Genomic DNA, 24,395 nt, shown 5'->3' with positions numbered 1-24,395 from the left:
AATTATGGTTTTTGGCCTGAGTTGATGTATAATATGAAGCTCACTAATCTTGTCTATGTGGCAATAGAACTGCAATCATGCAGATTATAGAAGGCAACAGAAACATAAATGACGCACAAGCCATTCTCTTCAGTGAGCGCCTGCCAGCATTGTATGCAATGAGTACTTAAATGATAAATGTAAACTCAAAATGTTTATTATTTATTATTTATTCCTATACTCTTATGCAGCCAGGTCAGTCCCATTGACATACAAAAATCCTTAAGTTTGCACGGTACATGCATGGAATGTTTTCTTCTGTGACTTTGACAGAACTTGTTTGGCGCAGTTAACTGTTCTAAGACTGGGGAACATTATAACACATCATTATAACACTGTGTCAGAACCAAATGAGAATCTTCCCCAGCGTTCTGTAAAGTTGTTCTTTTAAGATCTGGACTCAACACACAACCTTTCAGCATGAGTGTGGACACTAATGACTGAACTGCTGACCTGCTGATCAGTTCAGCCCAGCATCGCCCCCCCACCCCAAACAATTAAGTTAAAGGTTATGGATGACATTGTACACTGCGGTCTGAGGCTTTTGATCATTCTCAGTGAGAGATCCACATTTTAACCCCTAAACATGGAGGCAATTTAACGATAGCCAACAAGAATATCGCTCATTAATAAAATACATAAAATACATACACATGCTATAATAAAATATGAATTATTTATTATTGATTTATTATAATTAGAGACAATTTACGATTAAAAACCTTTGTGACAAACATGAAAATCATTGTACCCAAATTGAACTGGTTTTAAATTTTAGACCAGAATTGTTCTACTAGTCATTATTAGGCCAAGGGTAGAGGTTTGTCATTGTTTTTCTGAAGTAAATATCCATGGTAGCTAAGATATAAAAAGTGCTGTAATTTCTGCACAGTGAAACCAAAATGTATAAAAATACCCTTTAATAAAAGCTGAGAATCTGCACACAGGAGTACAAAGTCAAATCAAGAAAAATATATCTTTGTCCAAAACAACATTATGGGGCTCACTGTACATCATTTGAAAGGTTCTGTGAGATTTTCCAGCAGTTTTAAAACTGTCCCTACAGCAACCCGTCCCAAACCAGCCTGAATTAAATATGTCTGTCTTTCTTCTGGGATTGCACTGGTCTTCCAACCCAGCAAAGTGTGAGCCACAGCCAATAAAATCATTACCATCCCCTTTTCTGTGATACAGGAAAAAAACTGGATAACCCACATTTTTCCTATCATTTTTTTCTTTTATTATCATAACCCAGTTTTGACACATGACAATCAACGTGTTAAGATGATGAGCTTTCCCCTGCCCCATTACAGATCTATAGGATACGCACCTAAAAAATACAATAACCTCACTCTGAATTTAATTAGATTTCCCGGGATTCAATTAGCAGCCGACAAACCCAACTTTAATTTAACCTTAATTGTCTTTGTGTGTGATAACCAGGGCAGCCGTCAGACAGTGAGCTGTGTGGCGGGCAAAAATGGAGGCTCTTTTGTTATAGAACCTCCCCCTCCAAGGAAGGAAGGAAGTGCTGCTTCACTTCTGTGGCTTGAGAAGGTTGATGCCAAAGAGGACCTCATTCGAGGAGGTTTCAGCAAAGATGTACCAATGAGAGATTTTCAACAAAGATATTCTATATACTGACTAGATCATTTTAACAAAGATTCTATTCCAGGTGTCAGCTAGAGAATTTCAAGAAACATACTCTGCCTAAGGAATTTCAGCAAAAATATTCTATATATCAACTAGAGAATGCAAACAAAGATATTCTGTATACTGATGACAGAATGTCAATAAAGATATGCAATGTATTGACTAGTTAACTGGAAGCTTTGTTTTGTGCCATTGTTGTCAATCGCTATTATTTGTAAACTTCTGGGTTGGCAGCACTTACAGCATGTGAGAAAGAAAGATCTATTGAATCTTTGTTTGCTTGCTTTTTCTAAGCACGCAGATGTGTGTTGCAGGAAATTGAAACTGAAATATAAGAACTGAATTAGAAAGTGTTTTAATTTTTAACTTTCAATTAAAAGTAAAAATGGAATACAATAAAGAGCAAATGCAATTGAAAACACTTACATTCAATTTAAAATAACAAAAAACAAACAAATTACAAATAACAAAATACAAATTCAAGCTACGCAATTAAAATTTAATTTTAAAACACAATAATTCAGTTTAAGCAGGGCTGCCAGACCCCATTCCTGGAGATCTACTGTCCTGTAGGTTTTCACTCCAGCCCTAACAAAGCACCCGTCATTCAATTGATATATGGAGCTGACAATTTGTTGAATCAAGTGTGGAAAATTAGGGTTGAAGCGAAAACCTATGGGATGGTAGATCTCCAGGAACAGGGTTGGACACCCCTGAGTTTAGGCATTACAAATTCTAATTATTCCAATACAAATTCAAGTTATGTAATTCAAATAAAATTTCTGCTGGTACTCATTTCTGCCCTTAAGACAATACAAACAAGCATATAAACCAACTAGAGAATGTTGACAAAGGTATTTTAAATGCGCACTAAAGAATCAAAGAAAGAGAATAGCTACTGAGAGTCAGGGGAGCCGTGGTGCGATCTGAAGCAGCGGGTTTTCAGTCTGTGTTGGAAGATGGAAGAGTTTCTGCTGTCCTGACGGCTGTGGGAAGCTCATCCCGTCACTGCCGAGCCAGAACAGAATGTCTCATTTTCCAATGTGCGGAATGCAGAGTTCGTTATATTATTCTGAGCTCTGAAGGGCCGCGTCTCTCAGTATCCCAGTATGTAAATATCTTTGTGCGCTACCTCCCATATGGGCTGGAGCGAAGTAGAATCGAGGGAGTGTGTTTGTGTAGGTCCGTATGTTGTGAATCATGTTGGTGAGACAGCCTGCAGGTTTTATTTTCAGGTGTGACATAGAGACCACATGCCTATACAAGGGTTCCGGCAGGTGGGGTGGGGTGGGGGGGGGGGGTTGGAGGTTGGGGTGGCTGTGGGAGGGGACTGGCCGTGTACCACCCCACTCTGCTGGGAAGCAGCCATGGAAACCTGGTCATGTGAGGTGCACAAAGGCAGACAAAGAGTAGGAGAAAGAGAGAGAAGAAGAGAAGGAGAGAGTCAGAATGAGAGAGAATGAGAGATAGAGAGAGAACAAGAGGTAGTCAGAGTGAGAGCATAAGATGACTAGAGAGCAGGAGCAAGAGGAGGGGATAAAGAAAGAGAGAACAGGATGCAGCGAGACACGGAGAAGAAAAGAAAGTGAGTGAAAGAAAAGAAGATACGGAGAGAGAGAGGAGAGAGTGAGAGAGGTAAAGAGGGGGAGACAGATAGAAATACAGGGATAAAGAGAGAGTGTGAGAGGGAGTGTATGCAGGAGTGTGTTCATGCTGTGCATGGTCAACAGTAGTAATGTCCTCCCTCTCAGTACTGCCCCAGTTAGGAACGGCCCCTCCTCCCATTGAGGTTCCGCCTACAGAGCACCACCTGACACACCTGGGTCAGGTGAGGGCATAGCGGATCCCAACATCAGCACAAACGACAGAGGGAGAGAGAGAGAGGGAGAGAGGGAGACAGAGAGAGAGGGAGACAGAGAGAGAGTGAGAGGGATAGTGAGAGAGCGAATGTGTGAGTGAGCGGGTCATTGAGTGTGTGTATGTGTGTGTGAGCAAGTGTGTCATGTAGTGTGTGTATGTGTGTGTGAGCAAGTGTGTCATGTAGTGTGTGTATGTGTGTGTGAGCGAGTGTGTCATAGAGTGTGTGTGTGTGTGTGAGTGAGTGTGTCATAGAGTGTGTGTATGTGTGTGTGAGCGAGCGGGTCATAGAGTGTGTGTGTGTGTGTGTGTGTGAGCGAGTGTGTCATAGTGTGTGTATGTGTGTGTGAGCGAGCGGGTCATAGAGTGTGTGTATGTGTGTGTGAGCGAGCGGGTCATAGAGTGTGTGTATGTGTGTGTGAGCGAGTGTGTCATGGAGTGTGTGTATGTGTGTGTGAGCGAGTGTGTCATAGAGTGTGTGTATGTGTGTGTGAGCGAGCGGGTCATAGAGTGTGTATGTGTGTGTGAGTGAGCGGGTCGTTGGGCTGCAGGTTGCAGTGTTGTGACTGTACTCTGCAGCGGCTCCTGTCCCAGAAAGTAGCCCCCTGACTGGCTGCTCAGGAGCCCCCACGGAGCTCTCCTTTGTTATTCGGCTGGGGGGGCTGAGGCTGGTCATGAGGGCCAGGACTGGAGTGGCCTGATGCAGCTGGTGACAGACCTTGCCAAGTCTGGGGAACCCAGCAGAGGGGCGGGGTCTTGCTGGTGGTAGGGGGTACAGAGGAGAGTGTGGTGTGGGGCGGGGGAGGCTGGGGAATGTGGATTAATAATTCACTCTATGCTGCTGTACTTTGGGGAGATCCATTCAGACAGTGCCCTTAAACTGGGGGCACAGACAATGCCCTTAAACTGTCCTGAATCATGTACACTGTTTTACACCCTCTCTATGTCTTTCCCCCTCTCTCACTCTCTCTTTCTTTCCACTCCCCCTTTTTCTTTCCCTCTCTCACTCTTTCTCTGTCTGTCTCTTGTTCTCTCTCAAAGTATGATGAATCACCCACACACACACACACACACACACACAGACAGCAGCAGTAACAGTGCTCTACTGCTCGGGGAGACTGAGTTTGCTGAGTTTGACTTTCCTCTGAGATGCATTATTGGCCCCATAATTCCCCTCTTTCCTAAATGAATAGAATGTTATTTTTGCCTGTTCTGGTAACTGCATGTGAAAGCTGTGAACTTATAAAGCAAATGACAGAAAACTGCAGTAGGCCTTTGTTACCATGCCAATGGAGACTGGCCTTCCTGGAACATGTGTGGTGGCGTTGCTAGTGTCACCTGCCAATGTTTCACCAGCAGAGACTCGAGATAATTGACAGGCCAAAACCAGCCAATCAGAGGACAGGAGGAAGAACTATCAGAGAGGGAAGAAACGTTCAGTATATGGGCAAAATTTGCATGCTGTTGGGGATGTCAGAGGTGGAGTGCGTAATGATGGGCTGGTGTACTGCAGGTGGGATAATCAGGGGGATTTTGTGTTCCACAGTAAGACTGCCCCCACCCCCCTGCACATTGCTACCATCAGTCATAACAATCATCTAAGTTAAAGAGGACCTTTATCATGTGTGCCATTGATTAATTATCTGTTGTAATTTCAGACTTCATGTGTGTGTCTGTTTGTGTGTACATGTGGGTTTGTTTGAACATACTGTACGTACATACATGCGTGTGCATATGTGTGTGTGTGTGTCTGTATGTGTGTGTGTGTGTGTGCATGCATGTGTGTGTGCGTGTATCTGCGTGTGTGTGTGTGTGTGTGCGCATACATACGTGTGTGCGTGTGTGTGCGTGGTTGTGTGTGTGTGTCTGTGTATGTGTGTGTGTGTGTGTGTGTGTGTGTGTGCATGCATGCGTGTGTGTGTGTGTGTGTGTGTGTGTGTGTATGTGTGTGTTTTGTGTGACTATGTGTGTCAGTGCTGATTCATGGGCTTCCACCCTGAATAACGCCTCATGCATTTCTCTCTCAGAAATTTGCATGCGCTCTTTTTGCATGCCACATTTGCAACAGTGAGGTTAACGTTACCAGAAAATAATCCAATCCCTCACCCTGGCCAGGCCCCAGAAGCAGCTCCTCTCCTCTCCATGCCCTGTGGATGTATTTTTAGCTGTCTGTCAGTCTTTTTGAATCAGTCGGCCTCTAAAGCACAGCCCCTTTGTCAGTTTTGTCAACTGCCTATTTTGAAACGGACCTGTCATACAACTCGTCGACCACGGACCAGACCTGGGACTTGAAAACTTTTTGCTAAAGGTTCTCAGGGAGCCACACATGCGTTTTAGAATTTTAACATTTTTCCTCTTGGCTTTGTACTGATGGCCCTTCTTTCAGAACAAAGCAGGTGAATTACCATCTCTTTGTTATTCACCGTCAGTCAAATTTAATTTATTGTTACAAGAGGGCATGCTCACTCTCCCCACAACTAGACCGAAGCAGAGCCTCAAATCGTACAAGATCAGTTGATCGCTTATCTGTTCATCTTCCTTTGGTAGCTTGGCCTGCCTTTCATTGGGTGCTACCAGATTCTTCCATGTCATCGTCCAGAAAGACATGCTGTGCGTAGCTTGTAATTTATCCACTTGTACAACTACATGCTCGCGTAAGGTCAAACTTGTTGTTTCCCCACCTGAGATTTGAACTTTACAGATACAGGCACAGCTCTGGCACTATTTACAGTGAACTGTGATTCACTCTAACAGAAACCCAGGGCTGACTCCGGAACAGACAGAGCTCCCAACCCAGTGCTGCCCACCTCAGGCATTGCTAGTGTAGTGTGACACACACGCACACACACTCATTTCATTACATTACATTACATTTATTTGGCAGACGCTTTTATCCAAAGTGACGTACAAAAAGTGCATTTCATGGTCATTCAGTAAGGTACAATACTTATTTTGTACAGCTATTTCTAGCCAAGAACACAGTTTAGTTCACACAGTGAACACTATTCAGACATAACCTCTGCAAAGCCAACTAGGTAGAAGAATAAGCTACAGTATTAGGACAAATACAAATTACCAAAAGTGCTGGGATGGGGCAACATGTAACAAGTGTCATGAAAATGGGGGGGGGGGGGGTTTACAGTGAAATATACAGCGTGGTGGTAGTTAGTCCAGGTATAGTCTGAAGAAATGAGTCTTCAGGCCACGGCGGAAGATGGGTAGTGAGGGGGAGGTTCGAAGAGGGACGGGGAGTTCGTTCCACCACTGGGGAGCTAGGATGGAGAAGCTCTGTGATCCCTTTGGGCGGGTGGGAGGGGGTACAAGGCGCCCTGCTGCTGCAGAGCGGAGTGGTCGAGCAGGCACATAGGATCGAATCATGTCCTGCAAGTAGATGGGGGCTGTCCTGTTGGCTGCAAGGGTCAGGGGTTTGAACCGGACACTCAAAAACACACATTTTAGGATTGTATGAATATGCTGACAAGCCCTTTGCCCTGGTGAGAGGGAGGAGGGGGCTTTGGGGGCAGGGGCAGTATGAAGAGCAGACAATGCCCCACCACTGCAGATCTCCCCTGATCCCTGACCCCCCAAACACACACACATGCATGTACACAAATATGCGCACATGCAAACAAACACACACGCACACACACACATGCACATGCGAATGCACGCATATGCACACACACACACACACACACACATAAATACACACACAAATATGCACACACACGCACGCACACATACACACAAATACACATACACACACACAAATATGTGCACACACACATGCGCACACATACTGTACGCACACATGCACATACACACACACGTTCATGCATTCACACACACATACACACACACAGAGTGCACCCATGTCAGCCTGGAAAAGGTCTCTCTCGCTCGTCTCTCTGCTCTCCTGACATGTTGTGTTGTATTTGTAGGATGCAGGCTTTACAGAAAAGCAGTGGATTGTCTGTGCTTTCTCCCCCCAGCCACCCCCCAAAAAACCGATCCAGTTGGTTAGAGTTCCTCTTGCCCTGCTGGACATATGAATGTATCAGAGTGTCTGTGTGTCTGTGGGTCTGCGTGGGGTGGGGGAGTGGGGGGTGCTGACATTGGGTATGGGGTGGGGTGGGAGGGGACTGCTTGGCACGTCATTTTCTTCTCCTCCCCTTGGCACCCTTGCGGTTGCCATGGAGAGTGAGTTCTGTGCCTCCCATAGGAAGAGAAATTAACACCATTTTAAACTGCCTCCAGGACCACTGTATCTGTTCATACACACACACAATACACTCACACACTAAACACGCACACACACACATTCTGTATGCTCACATGCTATACACACACAATATACACAAGCATGCGCACGTGCACACACACACACAGGTACACACACTATATACTCATACACAAGCACAAATGTGCACACACACAGACACAGTTTATGCACACAAGACATGTACACATACAATACACGCACAAACATACACTATATGCTCACTAAACACTCATACGCAAACACAAATGCACACACACACACAGTCTATACACACACGCCATGCACACACACAACATACACACAAACATGCACTACAAGCACACTATACACACACATCCTCACACACTAAACACACACACACTCCACTACTACTAACACTACCACATAACAAACTCTCCTAGCTTCATGTTATCACTGTCTGTCTCTCTGTTTGTGTGTCTCAGCAGTGGAATTACAAAGAAAATAAAAAACCTTCTTTTATTGCTCATATGTGCTACTACTGCTCCAACAACTACACTTTAGTATTATTATTATTATTATTATTATTATTATTATTATTATTAGTAGTAGTAGTAGTAGTAGTAGAGTATAGCTGTAGTTCTCAGAATTGGCCCTGGGGGACCCCTGTGTGTACTGGGTTATGTTACAGCCCGTGTCCTGTTCAATTAAGGTTATTGAAAATATGTTCTTTCATAATTATTACTTTAAACACAATACATGTTTGGCTTTTTATAATTTTATTTGTTTTTGAGTTGTCATTACCACTGTCATCATCTACCAAATAGTTAACTTAAGGGGCCATGTGTCCACACTTTCACTAACTGGGAGTCTTTGGATTCGCCTCAGTCTTTAATTTGATTCATTTGATCAGTTAAAATCTTTTACTTCTTTATGTTATTGTTTGCAAAATAACACAATGTGAATATGGGGTGTTTATTCTACATGGCATGCATACCTATTTCTGACACAATTAGGCTTAAGAGGGTAAATAATCCCTCCATACCTGAAAAGCATCCTGAAGAAAAATTCAAATTCTTGGATTGCCATTGTGGTTGGAAGGAAACGCGCATGCACAGGGGTCCCCCAGGGCTGAGTCTGAGAGCCGCCGTGGTGTGGTGATTAAAGCTCTCGGGCAGGCAGGGGACAGGTAAGTGTGCTGAGGTCTCATGCTTGCGGAGGACTGAAGCAGCTAAATGTGGGAAATGTGGAGCTAATGAAAGGGGGGGGGGGGGTTGAAGCTGAGAGGGGTGGGGGGTCTCATTCTCTAATAACGCGCCTCTCTGATGTGCCCCGCTTTGTTGCTGTCCCAAATGGTGCATCTGCTTCTTCAGCACAAACACGGCCCAGAGGGGCGACCCTTCATCACATTTTCACTGAGCTAATTTGAGCTGTTGACACGGCCACCCTTCCCCTTTTCTCTTCCTCCCTTCCTCCCTCTCTCCCTCCCTCCTGTCCTCCCTCTCACTGTGGGGCGCCTCAGTGCAGCGTGTGTGTGCGTGTGTGGGTGTGTCTGTGGGCGTGTGTGTGTGTGTGTCTGCGTGTGTGTGTGTGTTCGTGTGCGTGTGTATGCATGTGTTTGTGCGTGTATGGGCATGTAAATGTGCGTGTGTGTACGTGTGCCTGTGTGTGTGTATGCGCGCGCGCGCGTGTGCGTGTGTGTGTATTCGTGCGCGCGCGCGTGTGTGTGTGTATGCGTGCGCGCGCGCGCGTGTGTGTGTGTGTATGCGTGCGCGCGCGCGTGTGTGTGTGTGTATGCGTGCGCGCGCGCGTGTGGGTGGTTATCGGGGCATCCTGCAGTCCTGTGCTGAAGAGACGTCATGGTGATAACGGCTGAGCGTGCTCAGTGTGCCCTCCTCTCGCCTGGCGCTGAACACCCTCCCTAGTGAGAGAGGCCATGCGCCAACCCCCCCGCCAGCTTGTTTACAGACTCCTCTCTCCCTGCCCATCACCGTGCCCCCACCGCCCCAAACCAACACCCAGGTGAGCCCATAGAGAGCCCCATCGCAGGTAACCTGCTGGGCACAAACAAAGGAAGAGGACCAGCAGCAGCTACAGCACACACACAAAGAGGCCATGGGAGACACGGGCATGTCTTCCTACAGCAAACCCAGTCATGCCAGGCCAAACGCAGGGGCTGTGCTTTTTTACTGATAATGAAAGACTGAAATACTGCAGTATTGTAGTGAGAAATATTGGAATATTGGTGTGGTTGTCTTTGTGTGCATCGTAAATGTTGTAATAATGATGTATGAGTGTGAGATTGTCAGTATATAGAGCGTGGTAAGGGTTTATGAGTGTATAGTACAGCTGTACTAATAGTGTATGTTGGAGGAGAACACTCTAGCTAAGCTGCCTTACCTGTATAGATTGCAGGGAGGGGCTGTGACTAAGTTGTAGTACTGGTGTCAGTTGGAGGGGGGCGCTGTAACTGACAAAAGAGGGTGCTGGGGGGGAGCTTTCGGAAAGGGGCGCTGGCGTGTGCGGCCGATGGCTTTTGTCGCGAATGACAGGCAGCGTTCGCCTTGTTCTATGTAAGATGTGCTGGCCTGCCTGTGTGACCCAGCTGCCTGTCACACACCCCCACACCGGGCCCGTCTGTGCGGTGCTGCCCGCCCCCCACTCCCTTCCGACACACTGCCAAAGGGGCTGGGGGGCGGGGGGGTCGGCCAGCCGCTTACCGGATCAACCCCCACGGTCTCCTAGCAACAGAGCTGTTTAGAGCGGGACAGGGAGCAGGAGAATGAGAGTGGGAGAGAAAAAGAGAGAGAGGGGTGGGGAGAGAGAAAGGAGGGAGAGAGAGAGAAGGGGAAGGAGGGAGAGAGGGAGAGCGAGAGAGAGAGAGAGAGAGAGAGAAGAAATAATACCGCTCATCTGGGGAGACCGAAGGCCTCCAGGGTTTTAGAGGGAGAGGGAGGGAGATAGTAATAGAGAGAAAGAGAGATGGAGAGAGGGAGAGTGATCGGAGGAGGGAGGAGAGGACCGGTGTGGCGTGAGGGTGATATTAGCTGTTCCCCAGCACAGTGGAGTAAGGGGTGTGCGGGTACATACCGCACTGCCTGGGAGACTCAGAGCTTCCCTCTGATAGCTGGAGGGGGGGGGTGACTGTGACCTAGCCATGCCCATGCTACTGTCCAGACCCCCCCCACCCCAATCAGACCATGCCCCACATATCCCTGTCAGGGCAAGTTGAGTCCCGGGCTGCTGATATGCCCCCCAACGATGGGAGCGGGGGTGGGGGGGTTTGGGGTGGGAGCGGTGGGTGTGCGCAGCGTGAGTCTCTCAGACACAGCTACGAAACCACTGCTCACAGAACTCGCATACTGACGCTCCATAAAAATATTATCACTGTCGTTACTGCGCTGCTCATGATGCTGCCGATCATGAGGATGGTAATGATGATGATTATTGTTTTTATTGATCATTTATTATTTCATTTGGACAAAGCCCTGGTTAGACGGGTGGCTGGGGAGGACCGGATTAAAGCCTGCCTGCTCCATACACTGTGTGTGCTGCCATGGCAACGCTCATTACCTGGTTCTGGGGAGAGGAAGGAGGGAGTGGGACAGACAGAGAGGGAGGGCGGGAGAGAAAGAGAGAAAGAAAGAGAACGTGAGAGGGACGATGAGTTTTCTGACTACTCAGTTGATGTGGTCCATTCTGAACCATCTGCCCTAAACACCCCCCCCACCACCACACACACACACACACAGTTACACACGCGCACGTGCACACACACGCACACACATACACAAATGTACACACACACACACACACACACACACAGACAGTTACACATGCGCACGCACATACACACACATGCACAGTTACACATATGCACACATACACACACACACACAGTTACACATATGCACACACACACACCAAAATGCACGCGCACACACACACACGCATGCACATACATAGGCAGGAACAAGAAGGTGCAAGGCTGAAAGAGTGTGTGTATCGTGGTCTGCGCGGTTTCGGATGGACAGCGGCAGTCAGTTAGCCCTCGCAGTGCAGCGATGGCAATCCCGACTTCGCCGGGGTATCACATGACCCCTCTGCCCTGCACACCTGCCCGAGAGATCACTGGCAGTTTCCATAGCAACGAGGTTGGCCTTACAGAAAGCCGGGGGACTGGGAGGTAGTTTGTGACACATGGAACTGTGGGATTATTTTTAACGTTGTGCTCCGCCACCGCGCTCCGTTGCCGCACGACAGACCTGAGCCTTCTCCTCGTGGACAGTAACTGTCTGTTTGATTTTGAGATTAAACTTTCAGCTGAGCTTGTCTGTTGTCTGTCACGGTTTTCTTTTTTTTTTTCTTTTTTTTTTGCCAGTGAGAAAGTTTATCTCGGCAGCTCAGCCAAAAGCACAGGCCTTCCTGGTCCCGCTCTGTCTAACAGTGATGTCATCCAACATCTTCTGTATTTAAAGCTACTTATTTATGCAGTCTTATGAATAATGAACATGTGCGTCAGTTTTTCATTTTGTTCACATTTTTTCTGAATGTGATTTTTTTCTAACTGGTTAAGCTGCACTGTGGCAATAGTAGTTCAAACAAACACATTGCAAAGGATACTTTAAAAGAATATTAGGCAGTTCCTAAAAATAAATGTGTTCAGTTGAATTGTACAGTGACTAACCCATTGCAACTTAATGTCTAAAGGTGCCGTGTGTCTGCTTGTGCATGTGTGTGCGTGCATGCGTGTGTATGCATGTGTGCATGTGTGCGTGCGTGCGAGTGTGTGTGTGCGTGTGTGTCTGGGCTGTGTCACAGGCTCTGATTGGGAGTCAGTCATGGGGCCACAGTCTACCCAGCATCTGGGGATGTCCTTTGCTAATAAACAGCAGATAGTAGTCAGGTGTAGTAGTCACCCTAACTTGTGACAAATCGTCACCTTGTGTTGGTGGCCATCACCAATGTCTTTCCAATGTTATCAATCCAGTGAATTAATGGTAACCTGACCTGGGTAAAGTGTACATTTGAAATACTTTAACTCTCTAGATGCAAGTAAAATGTGAATTGCAAGTAAAATTAAAAACCATATGAAAGAAGAACTTAGTTCTGAATATTGGTAAAAAAATGATATTTATTCCAAAATTGTCAGTAATCTAAAGGAATTTTACTGACTTATAAGTTGATAAAAGTATTTCAAATCATTTTTGGAACCAGGTGTGCAGGTAACCTTTAATATTTCAGACTCATCAGGTGTTTTTCTTATAAATGGTGAGCTGTGTGCTAAACAGCTTCAGCTTCATTTCCAGTAGACTGACAGTCTTATTCAGGGATGAGGTTAGTCTGTATCTGTCCTGTGTGCTGTGTGAAGGTATGTCATTATGTTCCTGCTCTTCTGTTTGTGTACTGAATGTGCACATGTTTTTAAATCCATTTATTTTCCTGCATTGTCTGCCTGAACTCTGTTCACCTAATTCTGAACTCTGAATGTTTTTTATGGGTGTCCTAACCCCATCTATTCTACATCTAAAACTGCATCACCGAACCCATTTGCTACTTGAAGCACTTCACTCTCAGTCTCCTTTTTGAATCTACAATGGCACTTCACTCTGTGTTGCAGGTTTATGTATCTGCTACTTCGAATGGCTGCTGTCGGTTGTGATCTAATGACTTGGCCTCAGCTCTTCATTGTCTGAACCATTTTGTGTGTGCTTATGTTTAGAGTTGCCCTGGATAAGATAAGAGCGTCAGCTAAATGCCTAAATGTTAACGTAAATGTAAACTGTACTTTTTTGTTTTTAAAGCCTGATGGTCAGGACAACTGGCTTTAAGATGCCCTTTCAGTTCACGGAATGGCTAAATGATAAAGCGAAATAATCTGAAATAAATAAAATAGTTAATAATCTGAAATAAGTAAAATAGTTAATAATCTGGAATAAATAAGATAGTTAATAATCTGAAATGAAATGTATCTCTCCAGAGAGCTGTGAAACCGGCAGACGTGCCAGCAGGGGAGGGCTGTGGTGACGCCCTGATGACGGAAGGGGGCGTGGCCCAGGACAGCTCCTCCCTCAAGCGGGTGGCAGTGGTGGAGGACTTCTTTGACATCATCTATGCCATGCACGTGGAGATGGGCGGAGATCCGGGCCGGGCACCGAAGCACGCCGGCCAGAAGAAAACCTACCGCGCGGTGAGATCAGACTGGCATCCCTCTATCCCTCTATACGTCCCTCTCTTTATCCCTCTATCCCTCTATACGCCTCTCTCTCTTTATCCCTCTATCCCTCTATACGTCTCTCTCTCTTTATCCCTCTATCCCTCTATACGCCTCTCTCTCTTTATCCCTCTATCCCTCTATACGCCTCTCTCTCTTTATCCCTCTATCCCTCTATACCTCCCTCTTTATCCCTCTATACCCTCTATCTCCCTCTCTTTATCCCTCTATCCTCATACCCTCCCTCTCTTATACCTCTCCTCTCTATTAACGCTCTCTCTCTTATCCCTATCCTATAGCTCTTCTATCCTCTCTTATCCCTCTATCCTCTATCATACGTCTCTCTCTTATCCCTCTATCCCTCTATACGCCTCTCTCTCTTATCCCTCTATCCCTCTATACGCCCTCTCTTTATCCCTCTATCCTCTATACGCCTCTCTCTCTTATCCCTCTATCCTCTATACGCTTCTCTCTTATCCTCTACCTCTATACGTCTCCTTCTATCCTCTAACGCCTCTCTTTTATCCCTCATACGTCCTCTTACTACCTTCCCTCTCTCTTATCCCTCTATCCCTCTATACGTCTCTCTCTCTTATCCCTCTATCCCTCTATACGCTCCTCTCTTATCCTCTATCCCTCTATACGCTCTCTCTTCTTATATCCTCTATCCCTCTTATACGCCTCTCTCTTTATCCTCTATCCTCTATACGTCCCTCTCTCTTATCCCTCTATCCCTCTATACGCCTCTCTCTCTTTATCCCTCTATCCCTCTATACGTCCCTCTCTTTATCCCTCTATCCCTCTATACGCCTCTCTCTCTTTATCCCTCTATCCCTCTATACGTCCCTCTCTTTATCCCTCTATCCCTCTATCTCTCTCTCTCTTTATCCTCTATCCCTCTATACGCCTCTCTCTTTATCCCTCTATCCCTCTATACGCTCTCTCTCTTTATCCCTCTATCCCCTACGCCTCTCTCTCTTTATCCCTCTATCCCTCTATACGCCCTCTTTATCCCTCATCCTCTAGTCTCTCCTCTTTATCCCTCTATCCCCTATACGCTCTCTCTCTTTATCCCTCTATCCCTCTATACGCCTCTCTCTTTATCCCTCTATCCCTCTATCGCTCCTCTCTTATCTCATCCTCTATACGTCTCTCTCTTTATCCCTCTATCCTCTATACGCCTCTCTCTTATCCCTCTATCCTCTATACGCCTCCTCTTTATCCCTCTATCCCTCTATACGCCTCTCTCTCTTTATCCCTCTATCCCTCTATACGCCTCTCTTCTTTATCCCTTATCCCTCTATACGCCCTCTCTTTATCCCTTATCCTCTATCGCCCTCTCTTATCCCTCTATCCCTCTATACCTCTCTCTCTTTTCCCTCTATCCTCTATACCTCTCTCTCTTTATCCCTCTATCCTTATACGTCCTCTCTTATCCCTCATCCTACTCTCCTCTCTTATCCTCTATCCTCTATACTCCTCTCTTTATCCTCTATCCCTCTATCGCTCTCTCTTTATCCTCTATCCCTCTATACGTCCTCTCTCTTATCCCTCTATCCTCTATACGTCTCTCTCTTTACCTCTATCCTCTATACGCTCTTCTTATCCTCTATCCCTTATAGTCTCTCTCTCTTTTCCCTCTATCCCTCTATACGTCCTCTCTCTTTATCCTCTATCCCTCTATACGTCTCTCTCTCTTTATCCCTCTATCCCTCTATACGTTCTTCTCTTTATCCCTCTAATCCCTCTATCTCTCTCTCCTCTTTATCCCTCTATCCTCTATACGCTCTCTCTCTTTATCCCTCTATCCCTCTATACGTCTCTCTCTCTTTACCCTCTATCCTCTATACGTCTCTCTCTCTTTATCCCTTCTCATCGCCTCTCTCTTATCCTCTATCCTCTATAGCTTCTTTTATCCTATCCCTCTATACGTCTCTCTCTCTTTATCCCTCTATCCCTCTATACGTCTCTCTCTCTTTATCCCTCTATCCCTCTATACGTCTCTCTCTCTTTATCCCTCTATCCCTCTATACGTCTCTCTCTCTTTATCCCTCTATCCCTCTATACGTCTCTCTCTCTTTATCCCTCTATCCCTCTATACGCCTCTCTCTCTTTATCCCTCTATCCCTCTATACGTCTCTCTCTTCTCTCTTCTTTATCCCTCTATCCCTCTATACGCTCTCTCTCTTTATCCCTCTATCCCTCTATAGCCTCTCTCTTTATCCCTCTATCCCTCTATACGTCCTCTCTTTCTCTCTATCCCTCTATCTCTCTCTCTCTTTATCCCTTATCCCTCTATACTCTCTCTCTTTATCCCTATCCCTCTATACGCCTCTCTCTCTTTATCCCTCTATCCCTCTATACGCTCTCTCTCTTTATCCTCTATCCTCTATACCTCTCTCCTTTATCCCTCTATCCCTCTATACGCTCCTCTCTTATCCCTCTATCCCTCTATACGTCCTCTCTCTTTATCCCTCTATCCCTCTATACGCCTCTCTCCTCTTTATCCTCTATCCCTCTATCTCTCTCTCTCTTTATCCCTCTATCCCTCTAACGCTCTCTCTTATCCTCTATCCCCTAACGCTCTCCTTTATCCCTCTATCCCTCTATCGCCCTCCTTTATCCCTCTATCCTTTACTCTCTCTCTTATCCCTTATCCTTTAGTCCTCTCCTTTATCCTCTATCTTACTCTCTCTTATCCCTTCCTCTTACGTCTCCTCTCTCTTATCCCCTATCTCTATCCTCCTCCCCTCTTTTCCTCTATCCCTCTATAGCTCTCTTTTATCCCTCATCCCTCTATCGCCTCTCTCTTTATCCCTCTACCCTCTATACCTCTCATCCTCTTATTCCTACCCTTCCCTGCTTCTCTACTATACCCCATCTCTTCCTCTCTTTATCCTCTATCCCTCTATACTCTCTCTTTATCCCTCTATCCTCTATACGCTCTCTCTCTTTATCCCTCATCCCTCATCGTCCTCTCTTTATCCTCTATCCCTCTATACGTTCTCTTTCCCCTCTTCCTTCTATCCTATCCTCTATACGCCCTCTCTTTATCCCCTATCCCTCTAACGTCCTCTCTTATCCCTCTATCCCTCTATACGTCTCCTCTTTATCCCTCTATCCCTCTAACGCTCTCTCCTTTATCCCTCTATCCTCTATACGTCTCTCTCTCTTTATCCCTCTATCCCTCTATACGTTCTCCTCTTTATCCCTCTATCCTCTAACGTCTCTCTCTCTTTACCCTCTATCCTCTAACGTCTCTCTCTTTATCCCTCTATCCCTCTATACGCCTCTCTCTCTTTATCCCTCTATCCCTCTATACGCCTCTCTCTCTTTATCCCTCTATCCCTCTATACGTCTCTCTCTCTTTATCCCTCTATCCCTCTATACGCCTCTCTCTCTTTATCCCTCTATCCCTCTATACGTCCCTCTCTTTATCCCTCTATCCCTCTATACGTCTCTCTCTTATCCCTCTATCCCTCTATATTTTTACTTCCCTTCGCTCTTCTTTATCCCTCTATCTTATAGTCTTCTATCCTTATCTTATATCTCCTCTACCATCTTACGCTCCTCTATCCCTCACCTATGCTCTTCTCTTTATCCCTCTATCCTCTATACGCTCTCTTTTATCCCTCTTCCTCTATAGTCTCTCTTCTTTAGCTTCTATCCCATCTTCTCCTTATCCCTCTTCTCTTACTCTCTCTCTTTATCTCAGTCATATGCTCTCTCCTCTTTATCCTATCCTCTATACGTCTCTCTCTCTTTATCCCTCTATCCTCTATACGCTCTCTTCTTTACCTCATCTCTAGCTCTCTTCCCTCCTCTCTTTCCTCTTATACGCTCTCTTATCCCCATCCCTATACGTCTCTCCTCTTATCCTCTATCCCTCTATACGTCTCTCTTTACCTATAAGCTTTTATCCCTCTCCCCATCCCCCATCCCTTTCTCCTATGTTTATTTGTTTCCATTCAGCCAGTAGAGCATTAGTGAGATCGGGCACTGACTGGGTGATTAGGTCTGGCTTGCAATTGGCTTTCCAATTGATCCCAAAGTTTTTGGATTGGGTTGAGGTCAGAGCTCTGCGCAGGCCAGTCAAGTTCTTCAACACTGTTCTCTACGAAACCATTTCTTTACCTTGTTGTGTACCTGGGGGCATTATCATAATGAAACAGGAAAGGGCCTTCCCCAAACTGTTAGGGAAGTATGGAATTGTCTAGAATGTGATTGTATGCTGTAGCATTTAAATTTTCTTTCACTGGAACTAAGGAGCCTGGCCTAAGCCATGAAAGGCAGCCCCAGACCAAGCGATGTCCAGATACTTTAAGTCATATAGTGTATATAGATATTGCCTAAGCCTATGGACATCAATTTAAATATGAAGAAAGATGAATAGTTAGAGATGTGTATCAACAAAAATATAAATCATGAAATAAAATCATGAAGTATAAATAGATAAAATAATGCAATAAAAATAACAGTGATAATGAATAATGTTCATAACAACAGCACATTCCGTATCCCCCTCACATTCTCGGGCTCTCACTTTCTGTGTCCCTCACTGTTCTGTTCAATTAAATTTTTTTTTATAGTCATAAAACAATATTGTATTACCAAAGCACTTTATACAATACATGAAACAAACAACACTAACAATACATGCACACTGTTACCAATATGTATAAATTGTGGCCTACATATGCAAAATATAGAAGTTAAAGTCTAATTGTGACTTTTGTCATTTTATTGTCCTTTTTTATTGATAGATATGTTCGGTTCACTTATTTTAAAAAAATGTCCTTTACAACCATGTCTGTTTAATGTATTATTCATTAATTAGTCATTGGTGCTGCTGTTTACTGGCTGTTAGTATCAGAGTGACAGTTTTAGTGTAGCTGAAGCTGAGGTAGGTTAAACAGAGCCAGTGGCAGTTTTAATGACTTTAGTGGGGGGTTAGATGTCAAGTTAAGACCACTTTACCACTAAGCTCTATTAGAAGAGAATTTGCTTTTTTTAAAAATCTCTCATGCATAAATGAAATCTCTCTAGTCTGAACAATCCCCAACACAGTTTTATGAATGTAGTGCACAATAAATGGCCACCCATTCATAAGTATGTTGTATATTTTTCACTGGACAATAGTGGGTTTTTTTTTTTTAACTTTTTTTTTACTATCTCCTTCCTACAAGGCAGAGCATTGGTTTTGGGGAGAATCAGGAGCTGAAATCTAGACTCTGGGGCTCAGAATACAAAACCTGAGAGAACCCTTTTCTCTGCAGCTAAGAGTCAAGTCAAAAGAGACTGAAATTAACAAACTATGAGAGAGAAAGGGAGACCAGGGGAGACCAGGAGGAGAGAGGTAAAAAAAAGGGAGGAGAGAGAGGACAGGGGGAGGGGAGATAGGAATAGTCAAGGAGAGAAGAGAGAAACAGGGGAGGGGAGGAGAGGAGAGAGGGCAGGGACTAGGAGGAGGGAAACAGAGGGGAGGGGAGTAGAGAGAGAGGAGAGGAAGATAGAGTGGGGAGGGCTTACCCTGATAAACCTCTAATTACATTTTTTTATTTAGTTTGCTGTGTTTTGTGGAGAAAGTGTATTTCACAGGTCATATTGCAGAGTACAGCCTGCTTCACTCATAATTGCATGGATACCATTTGCAGTGTAAGACATTCTGTAAGACTCTGTAAGACCTTCAGAAGGCACAGTCTTACCTGAGAGCTTAGAATTACAGCGTATGTACATGGGCAGTGATGTACATCTCACCACCTTACGGTGTTCCTAAGTTCTCTTTTTATTATGGGTGGGGGTCCTGTAAATACAACTTGTTTTTGTTGTATTTTTGTTATTTCTATAAAGCACTTTGTCTTAGTCTTGTATACCTATGATATTAAATGTTGTTTATATTATATTATATTATGCTGGATTATGTTATATTACCTCCAGCCTCCAAGTTTCCAGCCTCTGGTAAATGTTGTTTTGGTGAGTGCGGTTGTGATTATTTGTACTGACACAGTTGAAAAAGGTGACAAATTCAGCTCACAATATAAACTGTGCATTTGGGGGGGTGGGGGGGGGTGGGGAGGTGGATGTAACAGACTGGAGGCCATGGCAGCAGGCTGTGAGCCCCTCCCACTGGTGGTCACACCCACCTCCTCTGAAAGACCACTGGAGTCTGGAGGGCCTGAAGGGAGCAGCAGTGGCGTGTCGGGGTGCTGTGAAGGTCACCCTCACCAAGGAGGGGGGCTCATACGCTCATACTCTCATACGCTCATACTCTCATACGATCATACTCTCATACGCTCATACGCTCATACACTCATACTCTCATACCATCATACGCTCATACGCTCATACGCTCATACGCTCATACTCTCATACGCTCATACTCTCATAGCTCATACTCTCATACGCTCATACGCTCATACTCTCATACGCTCATACTCTCATACGCTCATACGCTCATACGCTCATACGCTCATACTCTCATACGCTCATACTCTCATATGCTCATACGCCCATACTCTCATACTCTCATACGCTCATACGCTCATACTCTCATGCTCATGCTCATACGCTCATACTCTCATACGCTCATACTCTCATATGCTCATACTCTCATACGCTCATACACTCATACTCTCAAACGCTCATACTCTCATACGCTCATACTCTCAACGCTCATACGCTCATACGCATCTCATACGCTACTCATATCTCATACGCCATACTCTCATACGCTCTATACGCCCATACTCTCATACCTACTCTCATAGCTCATACGCCATACTCTCATATCTCATACGCTCATACGCTCATAGCTTCATCTTATGCCTCATTAAGCGCCATAAAGGTCTGAGTGAGGCTGGGGTAGCATGGGGGGCTTAGCCTCAGGTTAGAGCGCCTGGAACAGCCGGGGTGAGTCAGTTGTGTGTGTGTATAAGGCATGGGTGATACTGAGTACTGTGTTGCTGCTCCTGTGCAGATTGCAGAGACGTACGCATTCCTGCCCAGAGAGGCGGTGACCCGCTTCCTGATGAGCTGTGGGGAGTGTCAGAAGAGGATGCACATCAACCCCAGCACTGCTGAGTTTAAAGGTACTGTATCAACCCCAGCACTGCTGAGTTTAAGTACGATCCAGCCTGCTGAGTTTAGATTACACCCAGCACTGCTGAGTTTAAAGGTACTGTACCAACCCCAGCACTGCTGAGTTTAAAGGTACTGTACCAACCCCAGCACTGCTGAGTTTAAAGGTACTGTATCAACCCCAGCACTGCTGAGTTTAAAGGTACTGTATCAACCCCAGCACTGCTAAGGTTAAAGGTACTATGTAAACTTATAGAACTTTAACCCTGCTACAGGGCACCCTAGTAATACAATACCACATTTCTACCACCCAACCACAATAACAGTCATATCAACCCCAGGCATGTCTGAAAAGGTAAATTAGGTTTCCACTAAAAATCCTGCAGTGTGATTAGCTATGTCAGCATATGTCGTTAGCATGGAATCTCTGCCCTGAATTTACACTGTGCCTACACAAACCAAAATTCACTAGTAAGGGACCATTGGCTTACCAGCAAAGTACGTTCACAGAAATGATCCCACATTAGAGTCTGAACCTGGTCAGACTCATCATATTCTAAGAGTTTCACGAGTAAGGGTACACCACCAGTAACAGCAACACATCCGCAAACAACACAACAACAGCTCTGGCGTCCCCGTACGGCAGCGTTGCATCATTTCCTTGGTGCTCCGGCGTTGGGTCATTTCCTGCGTGTGCTGCAATGCTGCACGGCGGCCTGCGCCTCATTATGTGCGGTCCCCCTGGAGAGGTGCAGTCTGGGAAGCGGCTGAGCAGGAAACCCCCTCCAGGAAACAGGGAAAGCGACTGTTTGATGAAATTATTATTATTTTTTTTAAACCACGGTAAACATTGTCAGAGCTGCCCTCAGGCCTGATCATGGAAACGATGCCACAGCATTGTGTCAACACAGAACAAACGTTGAGTTGTAGATAAAATGAGCAGTTAATTGGCTGTCTTCCCTGGGGTTTGTGGGGGGGAAATCCCCCCTCCTCTCCATATAGCCACCCATATTAAAGTTCAGGCCTGAATTATTTAACACAATTAATTGGCGAATGAGGTTGGATTTAATAGACATGAGCAGCCATTCATATTATAGATAATATATCCCACTGATTACATTATTTAAGGTTGATTTGTTTGTTGTTTAAATAAATCATAAATATGGGTTCATTTATATTACAAAAAATTGAAAAAGAAAAGATATGAATGAAAGAGAATATTATTGATTGGTGGCATGTGACCATCTGGGATTGATGGGTCATCATGGGACATAGGAGTGTGAGATGCTTAATGTTGTGTGTCTATGAGACAGAGATAGAGAGAGAGAGAGAGAGGAGAGAGAGTGTGTGTGTGTTGGGGGGAGGGGGGTGTCTGCTTGTGTGTACGTATGTATATGCACACAACATTTATCTGCTGTCTTCAGTCACAAAAGAGTGACCCTAAACCTAGGCATTCAGTAATTAATTAACTTGTGATTTAGTTGACTCACTACTCCATACTGCTGCCCTGGGGTCAAGAGTCCAATACTCTTCCAAAAATCTTCTCCTACTATAACCATGTCAGCGGCACTTTTCTTAGCCTCTGTGTTGTGAACAAAATCCCAAGACCTCTGCACTTATGTGACTGTGGCAGGATGTGTGCATTACAATCTCTCATCGCTTAAAAGTCAGAGAGGATATAACAATCAATCCCAATAATCATATTACATTTCCCCAGACAGCCCTGTCCAACATCGCTGGGATGCCTGCTGTCAGAATCAGCACAATCATGGCTAAATTTCTGTGTGATTTGTTTTGTGTTTGTATTTGTTTTCATGGTATAGGAATCATTATTTAAAATTTTAAGTGTTAAAACCATTTAAATAGAAGCATTTTGAACAATGAGAGTAACAAAGCATGGCGCTACTGTCAATGCTGGATTTCTGGCTCCATTTTGATTGCAGAGGGTCCCTCTAGTGGACAGATATTGAATCCTACATGAAATGAAGGGCCAGAATATTACTTTGATTTCTGCTGTCTCTGCCCAGACCAGAGTGCTGACTAAGGGAGAGTTCAGCTTTGTGGCATAATGAACTGTACATGAGATATAAATAAAAAAGATATGTTAAAATAACACAATCAAAACTGTGTCCATACACCCTTGTGGAGCTTTGACCACTGGACCACACCATGCTTCATGAAAATCATGCAGTCCAGTAAATGGCCTTTTTGGCCAAACATAAACATTACTCTCGGGCAGATTTCATTTCTTTTGCTCGATTTATGAACGCATCAGCGAACAGGGGGTCCTGCAGCTGTTGGTGGGCCGTCCTGTATCTCTTCTCTGGTAGTTTAACTTCTTTGCCTTCAAGTTATTTAACTCTACTAAAATCAGTTTAATTGCTGCCAATGACCTTGTTACAGCCAGAAATACAATTATCACATATACTCATTATGAACAATCATCATCATCAATTTCATAATCATCATCATAACCATAATCCTGATCATTATCTCTATACTCTTTGACACAGCCTCCACTCTTGGTCTTGTATGATTGTTCGAGTGCCAAGGTGTGATTAGGTGTGTTTTACACAAGTTGTGTTTTTCACTGACACGATTACATTGCCTGTGTTTCATTCCACCGGCAGCAAGGGGGTGCTATAACATGCTTGACTTTCCAGTCTGTTGTGCAGTCATCAATGATCACCCATCATGGTACCTGGATCATCTCAATACAATACATTGTCCATTCGCTGAGTCCTATTCCTAGCCATTGACGCATATTTAAACAATTACAAACAGCAGTCTTCATGGTAATATGTCAGTAATACAGTGCCTTTTACCTGAAACAGAATATGATTTGTCAAGTGGTAATTTCTGGTGTTTTCTTAAACTAATTTATTTTTAAGAGAAGGAAAGCATACTGAATATCAAAATTGTCAAGGGAAAGTGAAAATTACATTAGTATGCATTTGGTCTCAAGGACCAAGTGTCAATTGCTTTGACCACAGAGGAAGGATCTTTGCATTCTATTTAGCTATGAGCATGTTCTGTATGTATTTGTTTTGTGTTGTGAAAACTCAAAGCTTGTGAAAAGCAGATTAGTTCAGTCTGTATGCAATACACCATAGTTTCTGTTTAAGAAACAAGCTTTTGCTGCCATTTTTTCACTCTCAGATTTCTTTAATTAATTCTGTTAATGTGATAATTGTTGGATTGCACCAAACTAATTATGTTATGGTCTCTTTTTATCTAATTAAACTTGCACTTAATCATTGGTAATTAACCTGTTACCTGTTCAGCCATGGTTGCTATAGACACGTGCAATGGATT

General features: G+C 44.7%; 1 protein-coding gene across 2 annotated transcripts in view; it reads left to right on the top strand.

The window, feature by feature from the left end:
• Window positions 1–24,395, top strand: part of LOC135237309 (nucleolar protein 4-like) — a 60,057-nt gene that overhangs the window by 4,536 nt on the left and 31,126 nt on the right. For both annotated transcript variants that reach the window (XM_064304340.1, XM_064304339.1), the window contains exons 2-3: window positions 13,770–13,979; window positions 20,980–21,091. In XM_064304340.1, coding sequence (XP_064160410.1) covers window positions 13,770–13,979; window positions 20,980–21,091 — 322 coding nt within the window. The remainder of the gene's footprint in view (window positions 1–13,769; window positions 13,980–20,979; window positions 21,092–24,395) is intronic.

This window comes from Anguilla rostrata, chromosome 13 (genome assembly GCF_018555375.3).
Source record: "Anguilla rostrata isolate EN2019 chromosome 13, ASM1855537v3, whole genome shotgun sequence".
Classification (NCBI taxonomy): Eukaryota; Metazoa; Chordata; class Actinopteri; order Anguilliformes; family Anguillidae; genus Anguilla; species Anguilla rostrata.
Note: the sequence above shows the minus strand (reverse complement) of the source record. Positions and strands in the feature narration are given on the sequence as shown.